General features: G+C 50.6%; 3 protein-coding genes across 3 annotated transcripts; 1 reads left to right on the plus strand and 2 right to left on the minus strand.

Annotated features, from left to right (window-relative positions):
• The first annotated feature begins 1,003 nt into the window (after positions 1-1,003).
• On the plus strand, positions 1,004-12,367 carry large1 (LARGE xylosyl- and glucuronyltransferase 1). The gene is made up of 15 exons (XM_033976288.2): positions 1,004-1,378; positions 2,134-2,314; positions 2,597-2,931; positions 3,328-3,410; positions 3,825-3,948; positions 4,114-4,285; positions 4,976-5,080; positions 5,971-6,083; positions 6,523-6,648; positions 7,418-7,573; positions 7,884-8,047; positions 8,678-8,956; positions 9,231-9,377; positions 9,860-10,055; positions 10,411-12,367. Exons 2-15 carry the CDS (start codon positions 2,212-2,214, stop codon positions 10,606-10,608), a joined length of 2,301 nt encoding a protein of 766 aa, XP_033832179.1. The 5' UTR covers positions 1,004-1,378; positions 2,134-2,211; the 3' UTR covers positions 10,609-12,367.
• A 509-nt stretch (positions 12,368-12,876) lies between these two features.
• dera (deoxyribose-phosphate aldolase (putative)) lies at positions 12,877-17,259 on the minus strand. The gene is made up of 9 exons (XM_033976341.2): positions 17,158-17,259; positions 15,421-15,518; positions 15,085-15,232; positions 14,613-14,708; positions 14,338-14,472; positions 13,977-14,105; positions 13,783-13,895; positions 13,085-13,234; positions 12,877-12,953 (listed from the first exon to the last, which is right to left on the minus strand). The coding sequence occupies exons 1-9, from the start codon at positions 17,186-17,188 to the stop codon at positions 12,897-12,899; spliced, it is 957 nt and encodes a 318-aa protein (XP_033832232.2). The 5' UTR covers positions 17,189-17,259; the 3' UTR covers positions 12,877-12,896.
• Positions 17,260-19,101: 1,842 nt separating this feature from the next.
• mfsd14ba (major facilitator superfamily domain containing 14Ba) lies at positions 19,102-26,919 on the minus strand. Its single transcript, XM_055225695.1, has 12 exons — positions 26,576-26,919; positions 24,901-24,999; positions 24,212-24,274; positions 23,492-23,619; positions 23,178-23,292; positions 21,932-22,147; positions 21,170-21,283; positions 20,384-20,455; positions 20,168-20,280; positions 19,963-20,060; positions 19,702-19,859; positions 19,102-19,577 (listed from the first exon to the last, which is right to left on the minus strand). The coding sequence occupies exons 1-12, from the start codon at positions 26,645-26,647 to the stop codon at positions 19,311-19,313; spliced, it is 1,515 nt and encodes a 504-aa protein (XP_055081670.1). The 5' UTR covers positions 26,648-26,919; the 3' UTR covers positions 19,102-19,310.
• Positions 26,920-27,821: the final 902 nt, after the last annotated feature.

Here is a 27,821-nt window from a genome sequence, read left to right on the forward strand (position 1 = left end):
CACGAGGCTGTGTGTGTGGCTCACTCTGTACACACACACGCACACAGAGTCAAGTGTCCTGCTCGAGGGCACAGTCACACTGCTCACACTGTTCACCTGTGGGTCAGAGCGGGACTTGAACCTCTGACCCTGGATGTGACGCTCGTCTGACGCCTTCAGCCTGAAACGTCCAAACTCCACTGAACCAAAGGTCAAAGGTCACCTGTCACATGATGACATCACGAGGTGGAGCGTGTTCAGTCTGAGGTCTGCTCTTTAAACACACGGTTTGTCTGAGGTGAGTCGATACTTTAGATTTACTTGAGTAACTTTTGAATACAGTTGTAGTTTTCAGACCTCATACTTTTACTCGAGTACTTTATCATCAGTGTAACTGTAGAGCAAACAGTACTCAAGTAAAAATAAAGTTACTTCAAAATAATATTACTCGAGTACAAGTACAAAGGAGTGGTCCAAGAAATGACTCAAGTAAGAGTAAAAAAGTATTTGTGAAAAGTACTGCTCAAGTAAAAGTAACAAAGTTGGGCGTGACGTCAGATTCATCATTTTGGAAAATGAAATAAAACATGAAATAAAACTGCACTTTTACTCAAGTAAAGACACTTACATAAAAATAAGAAGTAAAAGTACTGAGGGGGGGGCAGATAATAAATGTCTTTAACCAGAGTGACCAGAGCTCCTCCCTCAGTCTGACCTCTGACCTCTGACCTGTGTCTGATGGAAACAGGACGAAATCTAAGTATTAGATTTATATAAAGTCCAGACTCCACAGACGTGACTCGGCTCCGGTTCTGTCCCTGTCTGTCTCTGTGTCCGTCCCTGTCTGTCTCTGTGTCTGTGTCTGTCTCTGTCTGTCTCTGTGTCTGTGTCTGTCTCTGTCTCTGTCTCTGTCCCCGTCCTGTCCTTGTCCTGACTCCGGTCCACGCTCCGCTCCGTGTTTTCCCTGTCTCCTAAATGCTGCTCTGTGATTGGCTCCTGATCCGAGTCTCGTCAGGAAGAACGACTCTGTGTCTGAGGCCGAGCACAAACAGATTTAGCCCAGATTCACCCGGAGCGGCCCGGAACGACGCGGATTAAACACGTTTCCCACAGAACAATAAAGACCCGGGCCCGACTTTACGCACAGAGGAGGAGCAGAGGAGGCGCCCGGAGGAGAACAGAGGAGCAGAGGAGGCGCCCGGAGGAGAACAGAGGAGCAGAGGAGCAGAGGAGGCGATATTGAGCCGAGAGAGAGCCTCCTGCGCGGGGCAGAGGGAACAGGAGGAGCAGAGGCAGCAGGAGGAGCAGAGGCAGCAGGAGGAGCAGGAGGAGCTGCTCCTGCGGGGCTGTTTTTTCTTGCTTCTATTTTCGTCCGTGTTTGTTGCGCCTCGTGCATCAGGTGAGTCTTATGTTTGAGCTCGAGCTGCACCTGGTGTAAAAAGAGCCGGCTCAACGGCTCTTTAACGGCTCTTTAACGGCTCCGGGGGAGGGGGGGGGGGGATAACCACTCTGCCACAGTCTGCCGTTGACCTGAGGTTGTGTGTGTGTTGTGTGTTTGTTGTGTGTTTGTTGTGTGTGTGTTGTGTGTGTGTGTGTTTGTTGTGTGTTGTGTGTTTGTTGTGTGTTTGTTGTGTGTGTGTTGTGTGTGTGTGTGTTTGTTGTGTGTTGTGTGTTTGTTGTGTGTTGTGTTTGTTGTGTGTTGGTTGTGTGTTTGTTGTGTGTTTGTTGTGTGTGTGTTGTGTGTTTGGTGTGTGTGTTGTGTGTTTGGTGTGTGTTGGTTGTGTGTTTGTTGTGTGTTTGTTGTGTGTGTGTTGTGTGTTTGGTGTGTGTTGTGTGTTTGTTGTGTGTTGTGTGTTTGATGTGTGTTTGTTGTGTGTTGTTCTTTTGAAACATGACTCTGAGTCTCATCCAAGATTCTCTGGCTCCAAAGTGAAACAGCTGCAGGAGCGACAGCAGAGGGCGCTGTGTCCAACAGAGACACTGTCCTGATGTGTCTGTGTGTCCAACAGAGACACTGTCCTGATGTGTCTCTGTCTCAGTTGGAGACACATCGAGTCTTTTCTTCAGTATCGAGACGTCTCCTCCGAGGACTCGGAGCCAAAATGTGATGAGTCCAAACCTGAGCTGGTTTATCGTTGTGTTTCTTTGTTTCAGTGAGATGCTCGACCCGGGACCGGCCCCGCCCCTCAGCCCCAGAGCATGATGGGAAAGTGAGTCCTTCTGCCCCAGAGGATGATGGGAATGTGCCGTGGGAGGAGGAAGGTGGTGGCGGCTCTGGCCCTGCTCTTTGTCCCCGCCCTCGCCTGGATTTACCTGTCAGCGGTGGGATTTCAGGGTGAGGACGAGACCGGGGACGAGACCGGGGACGAGACAGAGGAGAGACGGGGACGAGACAGAGGAGAGACGGGGACGAGACCGGGGACGAGACCGGGGACGAGACCGGGGACGAGACCGGGGACGAGACCGGGGACGAGACCGGGGACGAGACTCTGACTAGACCCGGAGACTGGACCTTGGACGTTTCAGTGTCTGTAAATGACACTTTTTGAAGAGACGCGTCCAGAGACGTGTCCAGATATGTCCAGCTGTGGACGGTCTAACTCCTGGTCTCTTTCAGTGCGGTCGCTGTCGCCGCTGGAGCCGCTGTCCTCCGTGGCCGTAGGGGGCGTCAGTGAGCGTCAGGCCCTGGAGCTGCGCGTGAGAGCCGTGGAAGAAGAGAACCGGCTCCTGAGACGGGAGCTGAGCCGGACCCCCAAGACCCCGCACAAAACCGGACTAAACCAGGGACTAAACCTGAGCCCGGACCCGGAGCAGAACCGGACCAGGACTCCGGGCCGGTCCAGGGCTCAGTCGGAGGAGGGGACCGGGGACAGTGAAACGCAGAAGGCGGGACACAGGGGCGGGGCCAACAGCTCCGACTGCAGCCAACAGCCCGCCGTCGACAAGTGCGAGGTAACTGTGGTTCTATGAGGCTCAGAGGACGATGAGGTTTGAATGAGGTCGTCCACGTCTGTGTAATCTAGAGATCTCTCCTGCGCCCTATGCAAATCCTCTTTACAGTCAGCAGTACGAGCCTGTACGAGGCTCCGCCCACAGGCCTACATCACCCACGCTCCATCAATACACAAAAAGATACAAACTGTGCACTATGACGTAACAAACCTGGTGTGATGTGCAGGAGTTTCATTAGTGCTCTGAAGGGGAGGGGCTTAGCACAGAGAGCAAAGGGAGGAGAGACTCAGAGACAAAAACAAAAGTGAAACTTATTAAACGTGTTCATACGATGTTTTGTGTAAATAAAACATTTTAAAAACAACAAAAGGAAACACTGAGATTTAAATGTTCCAGACGATCCACGTGGCGATCGTCTGCGCCGGATACAACGCCAGCAGAGACGTGGTCACGCTCGTCAAGTCTGTGCTGTTCCACAGGTCAGACTCTGGAGTTTGCGCGTTCTCTCTGTGTCTGTGTGGAGTTTGCGTGTTCTCTCTGCGTCTGTGTGGAGTTTGCGTGTTCTCTCTGTGTCTGTGGAGTTTGCGTGTTCTCTCTGTGTCTGTGTGGAGTTTGCGCGTTCTCTCTGTGTCTGTGTGGAGTTTGCGCGTTCTCTCTGCGTCTGTGTGGAGTTTGCGTGTTCTCTCTGCGTCTGTGTGGAGTTTGCGTGTTCTCTCTGTGTCTGTGGAGTTTGCGTGTTCTCTCTGTGTCTGTGTGGAGTTTGCGTGTTCTCTCTGTGTCTGTGTGGAGTTTGCATGTTCTCACTGTGTCTGTGGAGTTTGCGTGTTCTCTCTGTGTCTGTGGAGTTTGCGTGTTCTCTCTGTGTCTGGGGCTAACGACTCTGCCGTGTCCAGGAGGAACCCTCTGCACTTTCACTTCATCACAGACTCCATCGCTCAGAAGATTCTGTCGTCGCTGTTTCAGTCCTGGATGGTCCCGGCTGTGAAGGTCAACTTCTACGACGGAGACGAGCTCAAGGTCAGATTCACAGACCTGGTCTAGTCCTGGTTTAGTCCTGGTTTAGTCCTGGTCTAGTCCTGGTTCAGTCCTGGTTTAGTCCTGGTTTAGTCCTGGTCTAGTCCTGGTTTAGTCCTGGTTTAGTCCTGGTCTAGTCCGGTTCAGTCCTGTTCTGGTCCGTTTCAGTCCGAGGTCTCGTGGATTCCAAACAAACATTACTCTGGGATCTATGGTCTGATGAAGTTGGTCCTGACCAAGACGTTGCCCTTTGACCTCCAGAGGGTCATCGTCCTGGACACTGACATCACCTTCGCCACCGACATCGCAGAACTGTGGGCCGTGTTCCACAAGTTCAGAGGTACTGAGCCGGATGCCCTCCCTGTCTCCTCCTCCTCTCTCCTCCTCTCTCACCTCCTCTCTCCTCCTCCTCTCTCCTCCTCCTCTCACCTCCTCCTCCTCTCTCCTCCTCTCTCACCTCCTCTCTCCTCCTCCTCTCTCCTCCTCCTCTCACCTCCTCCTCTCTCCTCCTCTCTCCTCCTCCTCTCACCTCCTCCTCTCACCTCCTCCTCCTCTCTCCTCCTCTCTCACCTCCTCTCTCCTCCTCCTCTCTCCTCCTCCTCTCTCCTCCTCTCACCTCCTCTCTCCTCCTCTCTCCTCCTCCTCTCTCCTCCTCCCTCCTCTCTCCTCCTCTCACCTCCTCCTCTCACCTCCTCCTCTCACCTCCTCCTCTCACCTCCTCCTCTCACCTCCTCTCACCTCCTCCTCTCACCTCCTCTCTCCTCCTCTCACCTCCTCCTCTCTCCTCCCTCCTCCTCTCTCCTCCTCTCACCTCCTCCTCTCTCCTCCTCTCTCCTCCTCTCTCCTCCTCCTCTCACCTCCTCTCTCCTCCTCTCACCTCCTCTCTCCTCCTCCTCTCACCTCCTCTCTCCTCCTCTCACCTCCTCTCTCCTCCTCTCTCCTCCTCTCACCTCCTCCTCCCTCCTCCTCTCTCCTCCTCCTCTCACCTCCTCCTCTCTCCTCCTCTCACCTCCTCCTCTCTCCTCCTCAGGGCAGCAGGTTCTTGGTTTGGTGGAGAATCAGAGCGACTGGTATTTGGGGAATTTGTGGAAGAATCACCGACCGTGGCCTGCGCTCGGGAGAGGCTTCAACACAGGTACTACGAGTACTACGAGTACTACAAATACTACTACAGAAACACTTCAACACAGGTACTACAAATACTACAAATACTACTACAGAAACACGTCAACACAGGTACTAATACTACAGATACTACAAATACTACTACAGAAACACGTCAACACAGGTACTAATACTACAAATACTACAAATACTACAAGTACTACTACAGAAACACGTCAACACAGGTACTAATACTACAAATACTACTACAGAAACACGTCAACACAGGTATTAGTACTGCTACAAATACTACTAGTGCTTCTACTGTAGGTAATACTTCTGCCTACACTAGTACTCCTGCAGACACATGTAGTACTCTGCAGACACATGTAGTACTCTGCAGACACATGTAGTACTCTGCAGACACATGTAGTACTCTGCAGACACATGTAGTACTCTGCAGACACATGTAGTACTTCATACTTTAAAGTACAGACTCGTCTGGTGTCAGTGGGTTACGTGTCAGCTCTGTGTCTGTGTCTGTCTTTTATTTGGACAGTGGACCTTAAAAAAAACACAGTCTCTGGACAGACAACACAACAAATACAACACAACAAATACAACACAACAAATACAACACAACACAACAAATACAACACAACACAACAAATACAACACAATACAACAAATACAACAAACACGACACATCTGCTCCTCACACTCGTGTGTCGTCTTGAGGCTTCAGTCTGAAACGATTAAATAAAGTTTCTGTGACACTGAAGCGACAAAATAAAAACAATAAAAATCTATTTTCAACAAAAGTCACGACAGAGACAAAGAGCAGCACCTGGAAACACATCCCACAGGACTACTGTACTAGTACTGTAGTACTGTAGTAGTACTGTGTGTACTTGTGTCCAGGGGTGATCCTGCTGCTGTTGGATCGTCTGAGGAAGTTGCGCTGGGAGCAGATGTGGAGACTCACGGCAGAGAGAGAACTGATGGGGATGCTGTCCACCTCACTGGCCGACCAGGTACTACGGATACTACGGATACTATGGGTACTGTGGGTACTGTGGGTACTACTGATATTATGAATACTACTGATACTACGGATAGTACTACTGACACTACTGATACTATGGGTACTATGGGTACTACTGATAGTATGGATAGTACTGCTGGTGCTGGTAGTAGTAGTAGTAGTAGTAGTAGTAGTAGTGGTACATGTCATTGTGAAACTCTTCTGTGCTGTAATTAAACCTGGTGTTGCTCACACTGCCCTCTGGTGGTCAGACCCAGTACTGACATGTGATTAGAGTCAAAACTCACAACACGACAGGGTCACACACACACACACACACACACACCTGACAGGTGCAGACGTGTTCAGAGGGCACTGTCACATGTCCCTGTCACATGTCCCTGTCACATGTCCCTGTCACATGTCCCTGTCACATGTCTCTTTTTCAGGACATCTTTAACGCGGTGATCAAACAGAACCCGTTCCTGGTGCATCAGATGCCGTGTTTCTGGAACGTTCAGCTGTCGGACCACACGCGCTCCGAGAAGTGCTACAAGGACGTGTCGGACCTCAAGGTAAACACGCAAGTACACACACAAGTACACATACAAGTACACACACAAGTACACACGCAAGTACACACGCAAGTACACACACAAGTACACATACAAGTACACACACAAGTACACATACAAGTACACACACAAGTACACACGCAAGTACACACGCAAGTACACACGCAAGTACACACACAAGTACACACACAAGTACACACACAAGTACACACACAAGTACACACACAAGTACACACGCAAGTACACACGCAAGTACACACACAAGTACACACACACACACACACCTTCCCGGGAGCTTAAACATTTAAACAACGTCAAAAATAAACAAACACTTTGCAGTGACGTCACACTGGGGGTGTTCTACATGCATGCCTCTGGTGTAATGTTCAGCAGTTTCCATGGTGACGCACACATTAGCAAACAGACAAAAAATGTCTTAAAATAAAACTCACGAAACACAAACTGTTTTTAAAGATCTGATGTGTCAGTCTGAGCTCGTGGTGTTTAGAGTTTGATTTTACACAAAAAGATGAGAGAGACTGAAAAACTGTTGGCTAATGCTAATGCTAACGCTAACCCTAGCGTGTGACTGTAATGTTCTTTGAGGGGCGTGTTTAACAGCACAGATCACCTGAGCTCAGATTGTGTTAAAATAAAACTCAGATTAAAGTGTAACTTGAGTCACAGACAGAGCAGTGCCTACAGTTAGCGTCACCTCCAGGGACTGTTTTGAACCAGGTGTAACTGCAGTTCCCCTCCTGGCCTCCAGGTGATCCACTGGAACTCTCCTAAGAAGCTGCGTGTGAAGAACAAGCACGTGGAGTTCTTCCGGAACCTGTACCTGACGTTTCTGGAATACGACGGGAATCTGCTCCGGAGAGAACTGTTCGGCTGTCCCAGCGAACCGGACCTCAACACGGAGCGGGTGAGGCACGGGAGGGCATCTGAGGCACGGGAGGGCATCTGAGGCAGCACAGAAACACTGACATATATCCCCATAGACTTTGCCCTTTAGGAGTACCCCAGGAGTGCCTCAGGAGTACCCCGCTGTAGCCCTGTCCTCTCTTGCCCTTTCGTTACAGAGGACTCTGTCGGAGCTGTGTTTGGCGTGTCTTTAGTGTGTCTTTAGCGTGTCTTTAGTGTGTCTTTAGCGTGTCTTTAGTGTGTCTTTAGTGTGTCTTTAGCGTGTCTTTAGCGTGTTTTACCCGTGTTTATCTTCTCCTTCTCTCCTGTAGCTCCAGAGGACTCTGTCGGAGTTGGACGAGGACGATCCGTGTTATGAGTTCAGACGTGAGCGCTTCACGGTTCACCGCACTCACCTGTACTTCCTGCACTACGACTACACGCCCCCTAGTGACGGCACCGACGTCACGCTGGTCGCTCAGCTGTCCATGGACCGGTGAGTCTGGGTCTCCTCGTGTCTCTGGTTCCTCTGCTTCTCCTTGTGTCTCTGCTTCTCCTCGTGTCTCTGGTTCCTCTGTTGCTCTGGTTCTCCTCGTGTCTGGTTCTCCTTGTGTCTCTGGTTCCTCTGTTGCTCTGGTTCTCCTCGTGTCTGGTTCTCCTCGTGTCTCTGGTTCCTCTGTTGCTCTGGTTCTCCTCGTGTCTCTCTTCCTCTGGTTCTCCTCGTGTCTCTCTTCCTCTGGTTCTCCTCGTGTCTCTGGTTCTCCTCGTGTCTCTGTTCCTCTGGTTCTCCCCGTGTCTCTGGTTCTCTTCGTGTCTCTGGTTCCTCTGCTTCTCCTTGTGTCTCTGGTTCTCCTCATGTCTCTGTTCCTCTGCTTCTCCTCGTGACTCTGGTTCCTCTGGTTCTCCTTGTGTCTCTGGTTCTCCTCGTGTCTCTGGTTCCTCTGGTTCTCCTTGTGTCTCTGGTTCCTCTGGTTCTCCTTGTGTCTCTGGTTCTCCTTGTGTCTCTGGTTCTCCTCGTGTCTCTGGTTCCTCTGGTTCTCCTTGTGTCTCTGGTTCTCCTTGTGTCTCTGGTTCTCCTCGTGTCTCCGGTTCCTCTGACCTTCTGTCCCGCTCGTCTCTGGTCCAGGCTGCAGATGCTGGAGGCCATCTGTAAACACTGGGAGGGCCCGGTCAGCCTCGCCCTGTACCTGTCGGACGCGGAGGCGCAGCAGTTCCTTCGTTACGCGCAGGGCTCCGAGGTTCTCATGAGCCGCGCTAACGTGGGGTACCACATCGTCTATAAAGAGGGACAGTTCTACCCCGTCAACCTGCTGCGGAACGTGGCCATGAGACAAGTGCACACGCCCTACATGTTCCTCAGCGACATCGACTTCCTGCCCATGTACGGACTCTACGACTATCTCAGGTGAGAGAGCACCTCAGAGTACCTCAGAGTACCTCAAGAGTACCTCAGGTGAGACAGTAAGAGTACCACATAAATCTGAAGTGTCTCTCCCTCTGTCCCTCCTTCTGTCTCCCCCTCTGTCTCCCCCTCTGTCCCCCCCTCTGTCTCCCCCTCTGCCTCCCCCTCTGTCCCTCCCTCTGTCTCTCCCTCTGTCCCTCCCTCTGTCCCTCCCTCTGTCTCTCCCTCTGTCTCCCCCTCTGTCTCCCCCTCTGTCTCCCCCTCTGTCTCTCCTCAGGCGCTCCGTGGGACAGTTGGACATGGCGCACTCTAAAAAAGCCCTGGTCGTCCCGGCGTTTGAGACCCTCAGGTACAGACTGTCCTTCCCCAAATCAAAGGCCGAACTCCTGTCCCAGCTCGACATGGGGACACTGTTCACCTTCAGGTGAGTTTAGACCTGGTTTAGACCTGGTTTAGACCTGGTTTAGTCCTGGTTTAGTCCTGGTTTAGTCCTGGTTTAGTCCTGGTTTAGTCCTGGTTTAGTCCTGGTTTAGTCCTGGTTCAGTCCTGGTTTAGTCCTGGTTTAGTCCTGGTTTAGTCCTGGTTTAGTCCTGGTTCAGTCCTGGTTTAGTCCTGGTTTAGTCCTGGTTTAGACCTGGTTTAGTCCTGGTTTAGACCTGGTTTAGACCTGGTTTAGTCCTGGTTTAGACCTGGTTTAGTCCTGGTTTAGACCTGGTTTAGACCTGGTTTAGTCCTGGTATAGACCTGGTTTAGTCCTGGTTTAGTCCTGGTTTAGACCTGGTTTAGTCCTGGTTTAGACCTGGTTTAGTCCTGGTTTAGTCCTGGTTTAGTCCTGGTTTAGTCCTGGTTTAGACCTGGTTTAGTCCGTGTAAACTCTCTCTCTTCTGATTGGCTGTTGTCTCGCAGGTATCACGTGTGGACCAAAGGCCACGCCCCCACAAACTTTGCAAAATGGCGGACATCGACGACGCCGTACCGCGTGCAGTGGGAGCCGGACTTCGAGCCGTACGTGATGGTCGCCAGTTCAAGTCCCGAGTACGACCGGCGCTTTGTGGGCTTCGGCTGGAACAAGGTGTCGCACATCATGGAGCTGGACGCCCAGGTGAGGACGGGACTGGACCGGGACTGGACCTGGACTGGACCGGGACTGGACCGGGACTGGACCTGGACTGGACCGGGACTGGACTGGGACTGGACCTGGACTGGACCGGGACTGGACCAGAGCTACACTTGCCTTTAACATGTTGTCCTTGTCTGCTCTTTCTTTCTCTTCTTTTTGCACCCCTCTCTCCCCCTCCTCTTCTTCCTCCTCTTTCTCTCTCTCCCTCTCCTCCTCTCTCCCTCCTCTTTCTCTCCCTCTCCTCCTCTCTCCCTCCTCCCTCTCTCCCTCTCTTCCTCTCTCTTCCTCTCTCCCCCTCCTCCTCCTCTCTCTCCCTCTCTCTTCCTCTCTTTTTCAGGAGTACGAGTTTGTCGTTCTTCCAAACGCGTACATGATCCACATGCCTCACGCTCCGAGCTTCGACATCACAAAGTTTCGTTCAAACAAACTGTATCGCTCGTGTCTGCAGACGCTGAAGGAGGAGTTTCAGCAGAACATGTCTCGCCGCTTCGGTTTCGCCGCGCTCAAGTACATGACGGCGGACAACAACAGCTAGCCAACGGCGAGCGGCTACATGCTAACGCTGGGGAGAGCTAGCGCAGGACGTGAACGAGAAGTGACTCTCTAAAAGCCCGGCATTCCGTCCGGGGGGTGGGGCCTAATGTTCTACTGTAACCGTGGCAACGCACCTGTACGACCAGGTCTAAAACGGCGACTTTGACCGGACGCAGCTCGATGGCGCGTTCCCGTCGTCCTCGGGGGTTGGATGTTTTAAGTTCTGACTTGAACGTGGCGACTGGAACGCGCTCCGATCATGAAAATCCAACATGGCGGCCTCAGTGACCTGCTCCACACCGACCTCTGGTGTCACAAATGCACCGTTACACTGTTATGCTAATGTGGCTAACGCACACGCGGCGCTAACGTCAACAAACGCCGACTCTCAAACGTTTATTTATGAACCGTTAATGTGCGAACAGAATCTTTACTCTTTGTTTTTACAACTTGAAAAACCGGAACGAGAATCTGAAGTTTAACTCTCAGGGTCTGACCTCTGACCTCCGACGGCGACTGGAACACGGCGTGATTCAAACCAAAAACACGACCAGATTTACTTTAACTTTCTGTCGATGCATCAGAGGCTCCATGTTCCAAGGTCAGGGGTCAGGACCGGGGTCAAGTTTTAGACAAATGAAAAGTATAAATAAAGATAAAATTTAACGGCTCAAATACTCGACCGGGAACGCCAAGCCCCGCCCCCGGACTAAATGCCCAGAGTTTAAAAGTCTCCTTCTGGGACTTTCTGAAGACGTTTCATCCCCGAGTTTGGACGGACAGGCGCCGGGACATCTGTGGATCTAAACGTTCGTCCCTGAGTTTGTTCCGTCAGGAGCCGGACGCCGAGTCGTGACGTTTGTTTTAGTTTAGCGCTCTGTCTGTGACGTCGCGGTGGAATAAACTGGACAAAACATTTCCACTTTTAGATTTTTTTTGGACTTCAGGAGGAAACGGGACAATGACGTGACCCGGACCAGAGATCGGCCTCCGAGTATCGGTCAGATCGATATCGTGGACGTTTAAATGAATCGACTGTTTACAGAACGGCTCAGAATGTTTCAGTTTTTATTTATACAAAGTTGTTCTGTCGTTACTTGAAAGAAAAAAAAACGCTCCATAAAAAGTTTGGATCAGTTTTGTCTTATTTTAGTTTAGTTTTAGGAAAATAAAAGCAGTTTTGAGTCTCTGGGATCGGCCGATTTAAAGAGGACGTGTTTACTTCATCACCTGTAACATTTAAATCTATTTCCTTTTATTGTTTTGGAAATGTTCACCTAAAACAGATGAACTTGTTTTATAAGTTTCAGTTTTGTCTACCTCTTTAAAACCCCACAGAAGTAAATACCTCGTCTTTAAGTCGTCAGACGCTGAAACAGACACACGGTTAGTTTCAGTTTCAGTTTCAGTGTTTCTGTAGAAAAAACTGAAGCCTGACGGTTTGTCTGGTTCTAAAAGTATTTTGTGAAACCAATAAAAATGATATGAGTTTGGATTTGAATGTTTCTGTTCTTCTGTGAAAAGGGACAAACAGGAGTTACCTGTGATGTTCCGTATTACAGCATTAAACTGATGTACAGGTGGATGTTTTTAAAGGGAGTTCTGAGTGATGTCACGACGCTCAAGAATGGACTCAATCCCGACAATAAAAACTTTAGACACTGTGACGATGGTAGTGCAGAAAAGTTCCATAAAGCAGCATTAAATTGAGACAGACACAGGCAGAACATGCAAACTCCACAGAGACGCAGGACACGGTTCAGAGATGAAGCTTTAATCTGGCGTCTTTCACACAAAAGTGACTGAGGTCAGAGGGAATGTCTGGAAGAACCAGGGCCTCAGCTCGGGCCTCGGGGGCCTTGGGGGCGGGGTTCCCACACGTTTAAAATGATGTAATCGTCTAATAAAAAAAGTCCATACTGTTTTTATAAAGAGGTCGTTGTTCTCTTCATGTTTCTTAAATATCGGTTTGGCGTTGTGTTTTTAGACGTGTTCTTGTATCTTCTCGTCTAATTTCAGCTTCAACACGAGACGCCAAACATATTTATGAGAAAACGTGTTGCCCTCACATTCTCGTTTCTTGGTTGCTCTTATAAGACACGCCCATATGTGACCACGCCTCCTACAGGTGAAGTACAAAAGAACAGGGGGTTTGGGCGTCGACTATATATAAACAAGACTATTAGTCGATCTCACTACAGCAAAGTAAAGACATTTTCAAAGACGCAGAGTGCAGGACGTGTGGGAACCCTGCGGCTCGGCCCGGAGGCGGCTCGGCCCGGCGGCGGCTCAGGCCAGGGGCAGCTCGTAGAAGGCGGCGTACTGTCCGGTCACGTGATGGTAGATCTGTAAAAACAACACGAAAAACAAACTGAACACCTGAGCTCACATTTCAATCAAACTCCCAAAGTCAGACTCTGGTGAGGGCGGGGCTGGGGGCGGGGCTGGGGGCGGGGCTGAGGGCTGGGGGGCGGTACCTGTCTCTCGATGTCGGCCAATAGGCTGCTGGCTCCGATCCTGAAGAGTTCTGGATTCAGCCAATCACAGCCCAGCTCCTCTTTGACGAGCACCAGCCAGACCAGGGCCTCCTGTGCAGTCCTGATGCCCCCTGCTGGTTTGAATCCCACCTGCAGGACACGGACATATTTATATCAGCGAACGCACAGGCAAATTGATATTTTGTGGTGACGTCATGCTGGGGGGGTTCTACATGTGTGTCTATGGCAGAATGTTCAGCAGTTACCACGGAGACACACAAGCAAACACTGACGTTTTTAGATTCTAAAAACTCAAGAAAAAAATACAAACTTTATTTAAAGAGTCTGTGATCAGTCCGAGCATCGGCTAATGCTAATGCTAATGCTAATGCTAACTAGCTTGTGACTGTAATGTTATTTAAGAGGAACATGTTTAACAGCAAAAATCTGTTCTGGTTCAGATAAGTCACGTCTTTACGGTCAAACTGTGTCAAAATAAAACTCAGATTAAACAGACAGAGTAGTGCCCCCAGTTAGCGCCAACGCCCAGAGAACGAAGACGAACAAACTCCTCAGGTGGAGTTTAATGTGTCAGACTAAATGTGTTCACCTGGTCCAGTCCTGGTCCAGTCCAGCTCTAGTCCTGGTCCAGTCCTGGTCTAGTCCTGGTTTAGTCCTGGTCCAGTCCTGGTCCAGACCTTGTGTCCTGTGGTGATGTAATAGTCTCTTATCGCTCGTGACATCACGACGGCGACGGGGATCGTGGCGTTCACAGACTCTTTCCCCGTCGACGTTTTTATGAAATCAGAACCTGCAGAGAAAAAACAAATGTTTAAACTCTCTGCTCCTCCTCCTCTGCTCCTCCTGCGCAGTGGGAGGGCATCTGACTCACCTGCCATCATGCACACGAGGCTCGCTCTGTAGACGGTGGTGAAGTTTCCGAGTTCTCCGACGGCGAGGATGGACTTCATGTGAGCGTCTCCACAGGCCTGACGGAACTGCAGCACCTCCTGGAACAGCGCTGAGGAGGAGACGCAGGTTTAGACAGGAGGAGACGCACACAGGAGGAGACGCACACAGGAGGAGACGCACACAGGAGGAGACGCACACAGGAGGAGACGCACACAGGAGGAGACGCACACAGGAGGAGACGCACACAGGAGGAGACGCACACAGGAGCATCCCACTGTGCGTCACCTCCCCCCCCGTGCGTCAGATGCCCTCCCCGTGCGTCAGATGCCCTCCCGTCTCACCCTCCCAGTCTCCGTTCAGAGCCAGCGTTCTGTTGATGACGATGTCGATCTCTGAGGCGCCGTCCGCCACCGCCGCCCGCACCTCCTCCAGCCGCGTGGAGAGAGGAGTCTGCCCCGCCGGGAACCCTGTGGCCACTGCAACGGGAGGGCATCAGGGTTAAACAGAGGAGAGACGTGTCATAGCAGTAGTAGCAGTAGCAGTAGCAGTAGTAGTAGTAGTAGTAGTAGTAGTCGTAGTAGTAGTAGTCATCGTAGTATTTGCTGTACTTTCAGACCTGAGGCCACGGGGAGGTCAGAGTTCGCCGCTCTCAGAGTTTTCACGGCGTCACAAACTCTCGAAGGATAAACACAAACAGCAGCGACGGTCAGACCTGAGGGAGGGCATCAGGGTTAAAGAGGAGGAGGAGAAAACAGTGACTCAGAGTCCAGAGTCTGTCACTGACTAAGCTCTGTGCGAGGAGGAGGTGCCGTGTACCTGCAGGAGGTGCTGTGTACCTGTGTGCTCCATGTGTCCCTCCTGCAGGAGGTGCTGTGTACCTGTGTGCTCCATGTGTACCTCCTGCAGGAGGTGCTGTGTACCTGTGTGCTCCATGTGTCCCTCCTGCAGGAGGTGCTGTGTACCTGTGTGCTCCATGTGTACCTCCTGCAGGAGGTGCTGTGTACCTGTGTGCTCCATGTGTCCCTCCTGCAGGAGGTGCTGTGTACCTGTGTGCTCCATGTGTACCTCCTGCAGGAGGTGCTGTGTACCTGTGTGCTCCATGTGCAGCTCCTGCAGGAGGTCGGCTCTCAGCGGCTGCAGAGATTTCAGACACAGACGGTGGACGTTTGAGGAGGTGTCGTCTCCAGACAGAGTCGTCAGATCAATGCAGGAGAGAGACTTAAGGAGCCAGGCCGCCTGAGGAGAGACCGGGTCAGACCTGGACTAGACCTGGACCAGACCTGGACTAGACCCAGGTCAGTCCTGGTTCAGTCCTAGTCTAGTCCTGGTTCAGTCCCAGTCTAGTTCCGGTTCAGTCCTGGTTTAGTCCTGGTTCAGTCCTGGTTTAGTCCCAGTCTAGTCCTGGTTCAGTCCTGGTTCAGTACCTGCCATTGCCCCCGGGGCAGCCTCGTGCTCTGTATCTGTTGCGCCCTCCTCAGGACGGCCTGAGTATTGACCCGGGCCCTGGACACCCACTCCAGGTCTGAAACGGGTCAAATGTGACGTCATGATGATGGAACAGGAAGTGCTCCTGAGTTTAAACTTTATTTATTTTAATTAATAATAAAAACGTACAACATTTGTGGCAGAACAGATCCACAAATAAAAGTCAGAACAGACAGAGTATAAAGTTTTACAGTGTCTTTCTTTTCCATAAAAGTTACAGATGAAAAAAAGAGACAAAGTTCTTTATGGAAACAGACGGAGGACGGAGGGATTTTAAAAACTTACACCTGTGGATAAAGAATTTCCCCATAATAAAGAAAACATTTAAAATCATGTCACATTTTTTGATGATGTTCTTTCTGGTAAAGTCTTTAAATTTGAATCTGAGGAAGAGCCAGAGGTGAAGATCGTAACAAAGGATTTAGAAAACACAGTCAAAAATAAATGTTCTGTCGATTCAACATCACAAAGAAAAACAATAATCATCCCAAACCCTCTGATCTACAGACGAGTTTGTGTCTGAGAGACTTTTAAACGTCCTGAGCTTTAGGGAAAAGGGAAGTTTCAAACAGATTGTACGAATTTTCTTCTTTTCCTGAGATGAAAAAAAAGTGAGATAGAAATTTGGATTTGAAAAATAAGAATAAAGAACATCATTAAAGAATTATTTAATTTTACAATCTGGGAGTTTGAGAGAGTCAGGATTAAGAAACAGGACGAGACTCAGGGACGGACTTAGATTAACACAATATTAGGACAGGACAGAGGACAGGACAGAGGACAGAGGACTGAGGACAGGACAGAGGGTAGTTTTTTAACATTGTCGTCACATCTGAGGAGAAACTGTAAACCTCCTGAGTTTGAAAATATTTTAACAGGAATAATAAACAATAAACTATTTAGATTTTTAAAAAAGGATCTAAGGCCATTTATTTTCAGATTTTCAAACCTCCATCTTCATATTTCTTGATTAAATTGTCTTGTTTGATATCGTGTGTTTTTCGCTTCCAAATGAAATTAAAGTTCATTTGATTCATAGATTTAATCACTGGTTTAGAGATTATATAAGATTATATAAGATTATATAAAATAATATAAGATTATATAAGTCCAGACTCTCCAGCAGAATTCAACCACAGATGGATAAATGTCTTTGTGCCCGATTCAGAGAAATAGAGAAAATCTGAAGTTTGTCCCAAACATTGACTTTTTCTAAATTGTTCTTATCTTTAATTATTTGCAGTCGAGATATTTAACAGAGGATTTAACACAGACGATACAAACACTGAAAACTGCACCAGGATTTAGACGAAAGATTCACATTTGTTTAAATTCAACCTGAGGATTTAGAAAAACATTAAATGAACTGGAATATTTTAGGAATTTCGTTCAAGTTGTTTAAAAAGATGTTTACTGTTTAAACTTCTACATCTGGATCATTTAATCTGAGCTGAAGAGACAAGGGACAAAGTAATGGAGTCACGTGACCGTCAGGAGACACGGGGGGGGGACAAGTACTACAGGAGAAGTACTGTGGGTACTTTGACTTTATATTTTACTACATTTTACAAGCTGCAGGGAGGGCATCTGACACAATCTGACACACAGGGAGGGCATCTGACACAATCTGACACACGGCGCGCGTGAGTTCAGTTTACAATGCGCGTGACACGTACCGAGTCCGGTCCCGGGGTTCCGCGCGCACATCACGTCCTCGGGTCTGGATCAGGTCCGAGTCTCGCGCTGGTCCAAAGTCCAGAGTGAAACACGTGACCTGCGCTTCTTCTACTGAAGGAAAAACAGGAACAAGACACGAGCAGTGCTGCCCCCTGGAGGAAAAACAGGACTAGACCAGGACTAGACCAGGACTAGACCAGGACTAGACCAGGACTAGACCAGGACTAGACCAGGACTAGACCAGGACCAGACCAGGACTAGACCAGGACCGGACCAGGACCGGACCAGGACCGGACCAGGACCGGACCAGGACCGGACCAGGACCGGACCAGGACCGGACCAGGACCGGACCAGGACCGGACCAGGACCGGACCAGGACAGGACTAAACCAGGACTAGACCAGGACTAGACCAGGACTGGACCAGGACTAAAACAGGACTAAAACAGGACTAGACCAGGACTAAAACAGGACTAGACCAGGACTAGACCAGGACTAGACCAGGACTAAACCAGCACTAGACCAGGACTAAACCAGGACTAAACCAGGTCTAAAACAGGACTGAACCAGGACTAAAACAGGACTAAACCAGCACTAGATCAGGACTAAACCAGGACTAAACCAGGACTAAACCAGGACTTGTTTGATGATCTTTATTCTCTTGAACAGTTGAATTATTTACAGTGACATGAACAAATTTACAATATTTACACTTTAAAATAGACACGGCCCATGAGGCGGCTCTCTGCTCCTCACTCTGCTCCTCACTCTGCTCCTCACACTGCTCCTCACTCTTTGCTCCTCACTCTCTGCTCCTCACTCTGCTCCTCACACTCTGCTCCTCACACTCCTCCTCACTCTGCTCCTCACTCTGCTCCTCACACTCTGCTCCTCACACACTGCTCCTCACTCTCTGCTCCTCACTCTCTGCTCCTCACTCTGCTCCTCACACTCTGCTCCTCACACTGCTCCTCACACTCTGCTCCTCACTCTCTGCTCCTCACTCTGCTCCTCACTCTGCTCCTCACACTCTGCTCCTCACTCTGCTCCTCACTCTCAGGTACTTTTACTCGAGTAACTCCTGAAACAAACTGTACTTCTCAGAGTACTTTTGTAGCTGTGTACTTTTACTCCTACTTCAGTCATATTTAGTTTGAAGTATCAGTTTGAAGTAACCGGGGCTGGCGGCGACGGACCTGGAGGTTGGAGGTTCCAATCCCACTCAGCGTACTCGAGTAACACACTGCACAGAGTAACAGTACACTTACTCGAGTAACTTTGTGTATTTTGTGACTTATTTCATGTTTCGTCTAATTATAAATCAGATGTCACGTCCCGACAGTTACCCTTTAAGTTACTTTTACTCGAGTAGTTTCTTGGAGCGCTCGTTTGTACTCGAGTAGTGTTAGTGTGGCGTTCTTTTTACTCGAGTATCTGCTTTAAAGTGGAGGTTTGGGCTCATGGACACGGTGGTGTTTGTTTCACATTCACAAACTCAAAGAGAAAAACTCACAAAAAGTAAAAAATTGATCTGAACTCGTCAAATCTGCTGCAAAACCAAAACTTCTGAGTGACTTTGTACAAACTTTAAACGGCCCAGATTATTTAAAGGCCCGTATGACTCTCTGATCTGTTCTAATGTCGTTTCCTCGTCACACACAGACCTGGAGTTGTGTGTTTTGTTTCATTCTCACATGTTTAACACACAAACTCTGCAGATTTAGACTGAAAACACTCTGTTCCACCTTGTGATGTCATCATGTGGCGATACAGGAAGTGCTCCACTGTGTTTATAAACTCCACCTTCACTAGAATCATCTGGATCATTTCAGTCCTGGAGTTGTCTCTTATCTCGACTGAACTAAAGGTAAAAGGAGCTGTTGAAAACTACCACTTGATGACATCACAAGGTGGAACAGAGCGTTTTGAGCTTTGATCCTTTATTATAAATCTGTCTGCGTCTCCAAACATGTGTGGATGAAACCGTGTTAGGACATGGTCAGTTTGTGTCATACGGGTCTATTTTTTCAAACCTTCTTTTTGTGATCCATGGCTCCGCCCATTTGGCTCCAAAACATTCAGGTCCAATCAAGTGTCTTAAAACAACTGGACCCGCCCACTCTGCCTGTTCCCCAGGGTGTTCAAATGGACCAATCAGACGACACTGTCCTGCAGCAGCGGCTCAGAGTCCTCCTGATTGGCTGCGGAGTTGGGCGCTTCCTCTTCACTTCCTGGTAGAGGCGTGTTTATGTGGACGCCGGCCAATGAGGAGAGGGAATGCTTGCTGTCAGGGCGGGGCTTCTGGGTGAGTGACAGCTCCGGCGCCATCTTGGATTTTTCCGGAATGAAAAGAGCGACGACGAACGCCACGACGACGGCACACGCCCCCAACAGGAACGGAGGACCCGGGACCAGGGAGCGCTGTGAGACAGAGAGCAGGGTCAGAGCGGGGTCAGAGCGGGGTCAGAGCGGGGTCAGAGGGGGGTCAAAGGGGGGTCAGAGCGGGGTCAGGACCTGGAGTGGACCTGGACTGGGCGGGTCTTACCTCGGTGGGGCGGGGCAGGGGGTCCAGGTCGTACTGCTCTTGGATCGGGTCCATGGAGTTGAGTTCTACGTTGAACATGAAGAAAACGAATCCGTAAAGAGCCGGACCCAGACCGTTACAGAGCCCACGGATCCCAGTGATCATCCCCTGGACCACACCTGAAAGAGACTGGGGTTAGACCAGGACTGGACCAGGACTGGACCAGGACCGGACCAGGACTGGACCAGGACTGGACCAGGACTAAACAGTTGGGGTGAGTACCTTGTTGGTCGGCGTCTGCAGACTGAGACACCAGAGCAGAGACGGCCGGAAACGTGATGGACGACATCGCAGCCACAGCTCCAGCGGCCCACATCATCCTGAGGGTCAGAAGAGAGGGTCAGAGGAGCAGAGGGTCAGAGGTCAGAGGAGCAGAGGTCAGAGGAGCAGGGGGTCAGAGGTCAGGGGGTCAGAGGGTCAGACTCACCAGGGCTCGGAGCCGAGGCCGTACCAGGCGAGCTGCAGAATCTGGAAGCCCAAACCCAGAAGAACTGTGTTTTTGTTTCCCAAAGTCCTCATCAAGAGAGTCAGCAACAGAGTCTGAAACAGAGAACGAGTTCAACCAGGACTGGACCAGGACTGAACCAGGACTGAACCAGGACTGAACCAGGACTGAACCAGGTCTATTAAAGGTGATTTTTACCTGGGCGACGATGGACAGAATCCCCACGACTCCGATGAAGACGGCGATGGTGGTGGACGAGAAGTTTATGACCTGAAACAGAAACGAAACTTTAGGTCTTAAAGGTCAAACTGTGACCTCCATGTTTTTACCTCCTCAAAAACAGACCTGGACTTGTGTTTTGTTTCATTCACATGTTTGAGTCACTTTATTATTCGTCTGTTACATCTACAAACATCAAAATGTGACGTTGCACCTTGTGATGTCATCAAGTGGGAGTTTTCACGTTAACTCCTCCTTTTACCTTTAGTTCAGTCGAGATAAGAGACAACTCCAGGACTGAAATGAAACAAATGATTCTAGTGAAGGTGGAGTTTAAAAACCACCACCTGTATCACCACATGATGACATCACAAGGTGGAACAGAGTGTTTTCAGCCTAAATCTACAGGTTTGTGTGTTAAACATGTGAGAATGAAACAAAACACAACTCCAGGTCTGTGTGTGACGAGGAAACGACATTAGAACAGATCAGAGAACAGAGGAACATGGAGCTTTAAATATGTGACAGTTATTTCAAAATAGTGAAATTAGGATCATGTCGAGGGTTAATATGAACATTTAAGACCAACATGAGTCTGAAGCAGCAGAGACAGAGAGAGGACAGGAAGTGCGACATGATCACTTCCTGTTTGTAGCGGCGGTTCAGCTCTGTCCATTTATATAAACAGATTGTAACATTGTCTTGAACCAGGGCATGTTACTCCTGCCTGTGGCCTGCAGGGGGAGCACTGACCGGAGCACTCACCTGTCGTAGGTAGAGGAAGAAGCTGGAGTACTGTCCGGCCTCGGGGAGATACGACAGGAACACAGTGACACAGATCAGGAGAACTGTGGAGTCCTGCCCCACCCTCCTCAGGGACTGAAACACAAGGACGGATTCAGACCTGGTCCGGTCCTGGTCTGGTCCTGGTCCGGTCCTGGTCTGGTCCTGGTCCGGTCCTAGTCCTGGTCTGCAGGACCGGCCCAGACCATAAACAGACTAAGCTGCTGTTTAGGGCCCCGAGGCCACCAGAGGGCCCCCAAGAGCCCATACATTTATACTGAAAATAATAATTGTAAAGTTTAGTTTGTAACCTGAGCTCAGGTGAGTTTATGACTGTGCTTTGTCCTTTTGTCTCTAAACTGAGAGATTCTGTGAGTCACATCTGCTGGACAAAAGAACGACCTGTGAACGACTCCTGAGTCTAAAAGCTCATTATTATGCACATTTATGTGAAAACTCATCTTATTTTGTATGAAAAATTATGTCTCATAACAACTCTGCATCTACAGCCTGAAAATAAACATCAGAATAATCTGACCCTAAAATCCTCTGTGTCTTTTCTCTTAAAGTTCAGTCCAAATGATCTGATGATAAACCTGATGTTTCTGCTGTTTCTCTCATGACACAGACTCACTATGAAGCAGTGAGCGCCTCCTGGAGGCTAGAGCTGGTCCTGCAGGTCCAGTCCTGGTTCTGGTTTAGTCCTGGTCCAGTCCTGGTTCAGTCCTGGTCCAGTCCTGGTACCTGGAAGGGGTCGGCGTGCTCCCAGCTGATGGGTCCGCCCCAGGCGTGCAGCGTGTGCGGGGGCAGAGACTCGGGGACGGCGATGAGGATGCAGAGGATGTCGGCGAGGGCGATGAGCGTGGCGAGGAGCACCACCAGAGTGTCCCCGTACCACGCCGACAGGTACGCACCAATCGCAGGACTCGTCACCAGACTCGCAGCAAATGTGGCAGACACCTGACACAGGAGGAGAGAGGAGAGAGGAGGAGGAGAGAGGAGGAGGAGGAGGAGGAGGAGAGAGGAGAGAGGAGGAGGAGAGAGGAGGAGGAGGGAGGAGGAGAGAGGAGGAGGAGAGAGGAGAGAGGAGGAGGAGGGAGGAGGAGAGAGGAGAGAGGAGGAGGAGAGAGGAGGAGGAGGAGAGAGGAGGAGAGAGGAGAGAGGAGGAGGAGAGAGAGGAGGAGAGAGGAGGAGAGAGAGAGGAGGAGAGAGAGAGAGAGAGGAGGAGAGAGAGAGAGGAGGAGGAGGGAGGAGGAGAGAGAGGAGGGAGGAGGAGAGAGAGGAGGGGGAGAGAGAGGAGGAGAGAGGAGGAGGAGAGAGGAGAGAGAGGAGGAGAGATGAGGAGGAGAGAGGGAGGAGGAGGAGAGGAGGAGAGAGGAGGAGAGAGAGGAGGAGGAGAGAGGAGGAGAGAGAGGAGGAGAGAGAGGAGGAGAGAGGAGGAGAAAGAGAGAGTAGGGGAGAGAGAGGGAGAGGAGGAGAGAGAGAGAGAGAGGAGGAGAGAGAGAGAGAGAGGAGGAGAGAGAGAGAGGAGGAGGAGGGAGGAGGAGGGAGGAGGAGAGAGAGGAGGGGGAGAGAGAGGAGGAGAGAGGAGAGAGGAGGAGAGAGGAGGAGGAGGGAGGAGGAGAGAGAGGAGGAGAGAGGAGGAGAGAGAGGAGGAGAGAGGAGGAGAGAGAGGAGGAGAGAGAGAGGAGGAGAGAGAGAGAGAGAGAGGAGAAGGAGAGAGAGAGGAGGAGAGAGAGGAGGAAAGAGAGGGGAGGAGGATAGAGAGAGAGGAGAGGGAGGAGAGGAGGAGAGAGGAGGAGGAGAGAGGAGAGAGGAGGAGGAGAGAGGAGGAGGAGGGAGGAGGAGAGAGAGGAGGAGAGGGGAGGAGAGAGAGGAGGAGAGAGGAGGAGAGAGGAAAGAGAAGGAGAGTCAGCCTCTGTATCTTTTGATATTCTGATCCTCTCTTCTCTCTCCTCCCCCACCTCCTCCTCCTCCTCCTCCTCCTCACCAGTCCGTAGGCGGTGCTCCTCTCTCGTTCGTCCGTTACGTCGGCCACATAAGCGAAGATCACAGAGAATGTGACGGAGAACGCTCCAGACATCGAGATCATGGCGAAGTACCACCTGCAGCACACGGCCACAGATTGATTTATTTATTTATTCATTTATTTATTTGTTTATTTATTTATTTATTTGTTTATTTATTTATTTGACTGGGTCGATCTTTATGAAACACATTAAATCAAAGTCTAAATGAATGAAATGGTTTCCTAATGTGCAGGTGAAGCTGACCCGGGGGACAGAACCATAAACCTCTCCGTACCAGGGGCTGAGCCTCATGAGGGGGATGGGCGCACACGTGAAGAACACAGTGACCAATAGGAACGTCCGCCTGCCCCACACGTCTGACAGCGCACCAATCAGAGGAGCCGACATGAACGAGAGCAGCCCCTGAAGAGACAAGAACAAAGAGGTCACAAGACCCTCTGACCTCCGACCCCTGACCCCCTGGCTCTCTCCTCCTGTCTCTGTGTCTCTCTCTGTGTCTCTCTCTCTGTCTCTCTCTCAGTCTCTCTGTGTCTCTCTCTCTGTGTCTCTCTCTCTGTGTCTCTCTCTCTGTGTCTCTCTGTGTCTCTCTCTGTGTCTCTCTCTCTGTGTCTCTCTCTCTGTGTCTCTGTCTCTCTGTGTCTCTCTCTCTGTCTCTCTGTGGCTCTCTGTCTCTCTCTCTGTGTCTCTCTCTCTGTGTCTCTGTCTCTCTGTGTCTCTCTCTCTGTCTCTCTGTGTCTCTCTGTGTCTCTATGTCTCTCTATGTCTCTCTCTGTCTCTCTGCAGCTCTCTGTCTCTCTCTGTGTCTCTCTGTGTCTCTCTCTGTGGCTCTCTGTGGCTCTCTGTCTCTCTCTGTGGCTCTCTGTCTCTCTCTGTGGCTCTCTGTGGCTCTCTGTGGCTCTCTGTCTCTCTCCCTGTGGCTCTCTGTGGCTCTCTGTCTCTCTCTGTGGCTCTCTGTCTCTCTCTGTGGCTCCCTGTGGCTCTCTGTGGCTCTTACCTTGACTCCTTGGATGAGTCCGTTCATGAGGAACGTGTGCTGAGGGAAAGTCTCATGAAGAACCTGCAGAAAAAAAACATTTTACTCCTGGAACAAACAGTGAGACATGACTGTGAGACAGGTGAGAGACAGGGGAGACAAGGGAGACAGTTGAGAGACAGGTGAGACAGGTGAGAGACAAGTGAGACAGGTGCAGGGAACAAGGCTGCTCAATGATCACACTTAAAGAGGAGGTATCAGGTTTGTCGCGTCATAGTGCACAGTTTGTATCATGTTTTTGTTTATTTATGGAGGATTGTCGTGTGGAGCAGGGGTGATGTAGGCCTGTGGGCGGAGCCTCGTACATGGGTGATGTAGGCCTGTGGGCGGAGCCTCGTACATGTGTGATGTAGGCCTGTGGGTGGAGCCTTGTACATGGGTGATGTAGGCCTGTGGGCGGAGCCTTGTACATGGGTGATGTAGGCCTGTGGGCGGAGCCGCGTACAGGCTTGTACTGCTAACTGTAACGAGGGTTTGAACAGGGCCCAGGAGAGATCTCTATATTACTCAAACATGGACGACATTTAAAACCTCTTCATGTTTTTGATGAAGAACAGTGGCAGAAGTAGTAGTATTGGTTGTAGTAGTAGTAGTAGTAGTTGTAGTAATTGTAATAGTAGTAATTGTAGTTGTAGTACTGCAGTACTCACTGTTAACATGGGCGTGGTCAGGAGTCCCCAGGCGAAGAACTCGAGGAAGATGACGACGATGGCGTGGTACACACTGGGACGTCCCACCCCCTGGTGGATCTGCAACGCAACAACACAAACATGAACTTTAAACCAGCTGAGTCTCTATGGTTCTCATCTCTGTTATAATTTATACTTTTTAAATCACAAAATTCATCTAAAAACTCTTCATAAAACAAACAAATCCACTGACGTCCGCGTTATAAAACTGTGGTCCAGTGGAGCTGACGCCGCCATAAACGTCGTCACACTAAAGCGCCGCTGTAGCGCCCCCTGTGGACAGACGCACGTCACACTAGAGCAGCGCCGTTTCACACAGACTGAAGCTGAAGCCTCAGATCAGGTCTTATTCCTCTGTGGGTTTAACGTGGGGTTTATTCAGCGCCGTTTGTGCCGTGGTCGTCGGTAGAAGCTGATGAGGCGTTTGGAGCCGCGGTGCTGCAGTTCGCTCAGTGACCAGTAGGGTGTAGTAAAGGACAATGTGACTTTGACCGGGCTTCAAACGGTGGAAGAAAAACTGAGATTATTTGGATATAATTTGATTTTAATTACACGTTTGGCATGTGATGATTTGGACACGCCCTGACCGCCCTGACCTCGTAATAACACGCTCCATGTGACATCAGACAGAGTGAAGCTCCGCCCACAGTGAAGCTCCGCCCACAGTGAAGCTCCGCCCACAGTGAAGCTCAAGTTCAAAGACAAAACAGCGGCGTAAAAGTCCAGACCTCGTGATCCCAGTGAAAATAAACTCTTCAAACAAAGATTCACCTGCGACGTCCCCGAGTCTAAACCATGAAAACATCCAGAGGAGGTGCACGTCCTGAGGAGGTGAACGTCAGGAGGAGGTGCACGTCCTGAGGAGGTGAACATCCAGAGGAGGTGAACATCCAGAGGAGGTGAACATCCAGAGGAGGTGCACTCCATCGCTGAGCTCCTCTTGTGTGGATAAACTTTGCCTTCCAACCAGAGGATCAGTGGATCAAGTCTCACATGAGGAGCTTTTGTCCCATGATGCAGCAGTGACAGGGAGGGCATCTGGGTTTATTATGATGGACTGTGGTGTGAGGAGCCAGGGTGAAGTCTGGATACATGAAGGGCACCTGGTGTAAAAGCGCCTCCTCCAGCCCTGTCCTCGTGCTCTCTCTCTGTCTCTGTTACGTAATCCTCGGTCTGCACGTGCGCGCGCACGCGCCGCTCGTGTTAACGGCGGAGCGTTTAATGAGAGGTGTTTACCCACGTGCACATCACCGTGCACGTGACCGACACAAAGACACGAGCCCCGCGTGTGCGCGTGAACCGGACCGAACCGAACAGGACCAGAGACAAGAGAAAACACACAACACACACAAACACACACAACACACAACACACACAAACACACAACACACACAAACACACAACATCACACACAGATACACACACTACATGTGTGTATGTATGTACACACACACAAACCTGAATAAATCTAAACTCTTAAACACAGACTCATGTCCGGACCGGACCGGGCTGAGCCGGACCGGGCTGAGCCGGACCGGGCTGAGCCGCAGGTGGATGGTTACGGAGCGGCTCAAAATGGCGCTGAGTGTCGCGCGGATCAATAACTTTATGATGTGCGTGAGAGGCGCGCGCTCACCGTGGGCCCGTCCCGGAGGCTGACCTTCTTCACGAGCACCACGCGGCCCCGAGCCGCCTCCGCCGCGGACATGTCACAGCTGCCGCGGCTCACGAGGCTCCCGCGGCTCCCGTCCGCCCCATGTCCCACCGGAGCCTCCAGCGTCGGTCCTCAGCCGCCCCCCGGACAGGAGAGCTGTCCCCGGGCACGCACGGACGGTCCGGCCGCGGAGGAGCCCAGGCAGAGCGGGCGCGGTCCTCTACACGAGCCGGGAGCACCACCGGAACATCCAGAACCCCCGGAACATCCACAACATCCACAACATCCAGACCCTCCGGACCCTCCGGTTCACCCGAGCCTCCTGCACGAACCGATCAGTCTGAGCACAGAGGAGCAGCACATCCGCCCCGCCGCAGCATCCCTCCACAATAAGAGCCGTGTGCGCGCTCCTGCTGCGCGCTCCTGTGAGGGGGGGGGGGGGCCTCAGCTCCATCAGTCTGCCCCAGGGCAGCTGTGTCCACAGGAGCGTGGGCTGGACGAGGGGCAAAGTGTCAGTATTAAATGTCCCATGATGCTCTCAAAATGCTCTGTTCCACCTTGTGATGTCATCGTGTGGTGATACAGGAAGTGCTCCACTGTGTTTTTAAACTCCACACACCTTCATTTATAGAATCATTTGTTTCATTTCAGTCCTGGAGTTGTCTCTTATCTCGACTGAACTGAAGGTAAAAGGAGGAGTTAATGTGAAAACTACCACTTGATGACATCACAAGGTGGAACAGAGCGTTTTGAGCTTTGTAGATGTCACAGACTAATAATAAAGTGACTCAAACATGTGTTTTTGGGGACATTAGTGGAGCTCTGTGTGGTTCAGCTTTAGTCCGTCTCGTCCCTGAGCACGTCTCACTTTTGTGCTTTTATTGTGAAACTCCTCTGTCTCTTCTTCCTCTCCATCCCTCTGTTCTCACACCTTTTCTCTGCAGCTGTGTTTCTCCTCTTCTTTCTCTCCGTTTGTAATCTATCGCTCCGTCTCTGATCTCAAACCCTCTGCGTCTCCCAGAATCCTCCAGCTCTTCCCTGAACCGTCTCAAAGTCATCCTGACGATGACATCAGCCCCAAACCGCCGCTGCCACAGGAAGTGAGAGCCTGACCTTCACAATAAACCCCAACCCCGACTTATGCCCAGACTGCCCCGGCCACAGGGGGCGCTGTGCCGCGTGTGTGCGCTCACGCCTTCAGCCTGTGCTCCCTTCACACGCTCCATGT

This window comes from Periophthalmus magnuspinnatus, chromosome 12 (genome assembly GCF_009829125.3).
Source record: "Periophthalmus magnuspinnatus isolate fPerMag1 chromosome 12, fPerMag1.2.pri, whole genome shotgun sequence".
Classification (NCBI taxonomy): Eukaryota; Metazoa; Chordata; class Actinopteri; order Gobiiformes; family Gobiidae; genus Periophthalmus; species Periophthalmus magnuspinnatus.

What these genes read in the sequence shown, in the direction of transcription:
- large1 (XM_033976288.2), top strand. Translation starts at nt 2,212, where the DNA reads ATGATGGGAATGTGCCGTGGGAGGAGGAAGGTGGTGGCGGCTCTGGCC. An exon ending in CGTGTTCCACAAGTTCAGAG is followed by an intron (nt 4,286 to 4,975) that starts GTACTGAGCCGG and finishes TCTCCTCCTCAG; the next exon opens with GGCAGCAGGTTCTTGGTTTG. An exon ending in CCACCTCACTGGCCGACCAG is followed by an intron (nt 6,084 to 6,522) that starts GTACTACGGATA and finishes TCTCTTTTTCAG; the next exon opens with GACATCTTTAACGCGGTGAT.
- dera (XM_033976341.2), bottom strand. Translation starts at nt 17,188, where the DNA reads ATGTGCGCGCGGAACCCCGGGACCGGACTCG. An exon ending in GAACCCCGGGACCGGACTCG is followed by an intron (nt 15,519 to 17,157) that starts GTACGTGTCACG and finishes GACCCGTTTCAG; the next exon opens with ACCTGGAGTGGGTGTCCAGG. An exon ending in ACATCACCACAGGACACAAG is followed by an intron (nt 13,235 to 13,782) that starts GTCTGGACCAGG and finishes CGTGTCCTGCAG; the next exon opens with GTGGGATTCAAACCAGCAGG.
- mfsd14ba (XM_055225695.1), bottom strand. Translation starts at nt 26,647, where the DNA reads ATGTCCGCGGCGGAGGCGGCTCGGGGCCGCGTGGTGCTCGTGAAGAAG. An exon ending in CTCATGAGGCTCAGCCCCTG is followed by an intron (nt 23,293 to 23,491) that starts GTACGGAGAGGT and finishes CGTGTGCTGCAG; the next exon opens with GTGGTACTTCGCCATGATCT. An exon ending in TCTTCCTCTACCTACGACAG is followed by an intron (nt 20,456 to 21,169) that starts GTGAGTGCTCCG and finishes TTTCTGTTTCAG; the next exon opens with GTCATAAACTTCTCGTCCAC.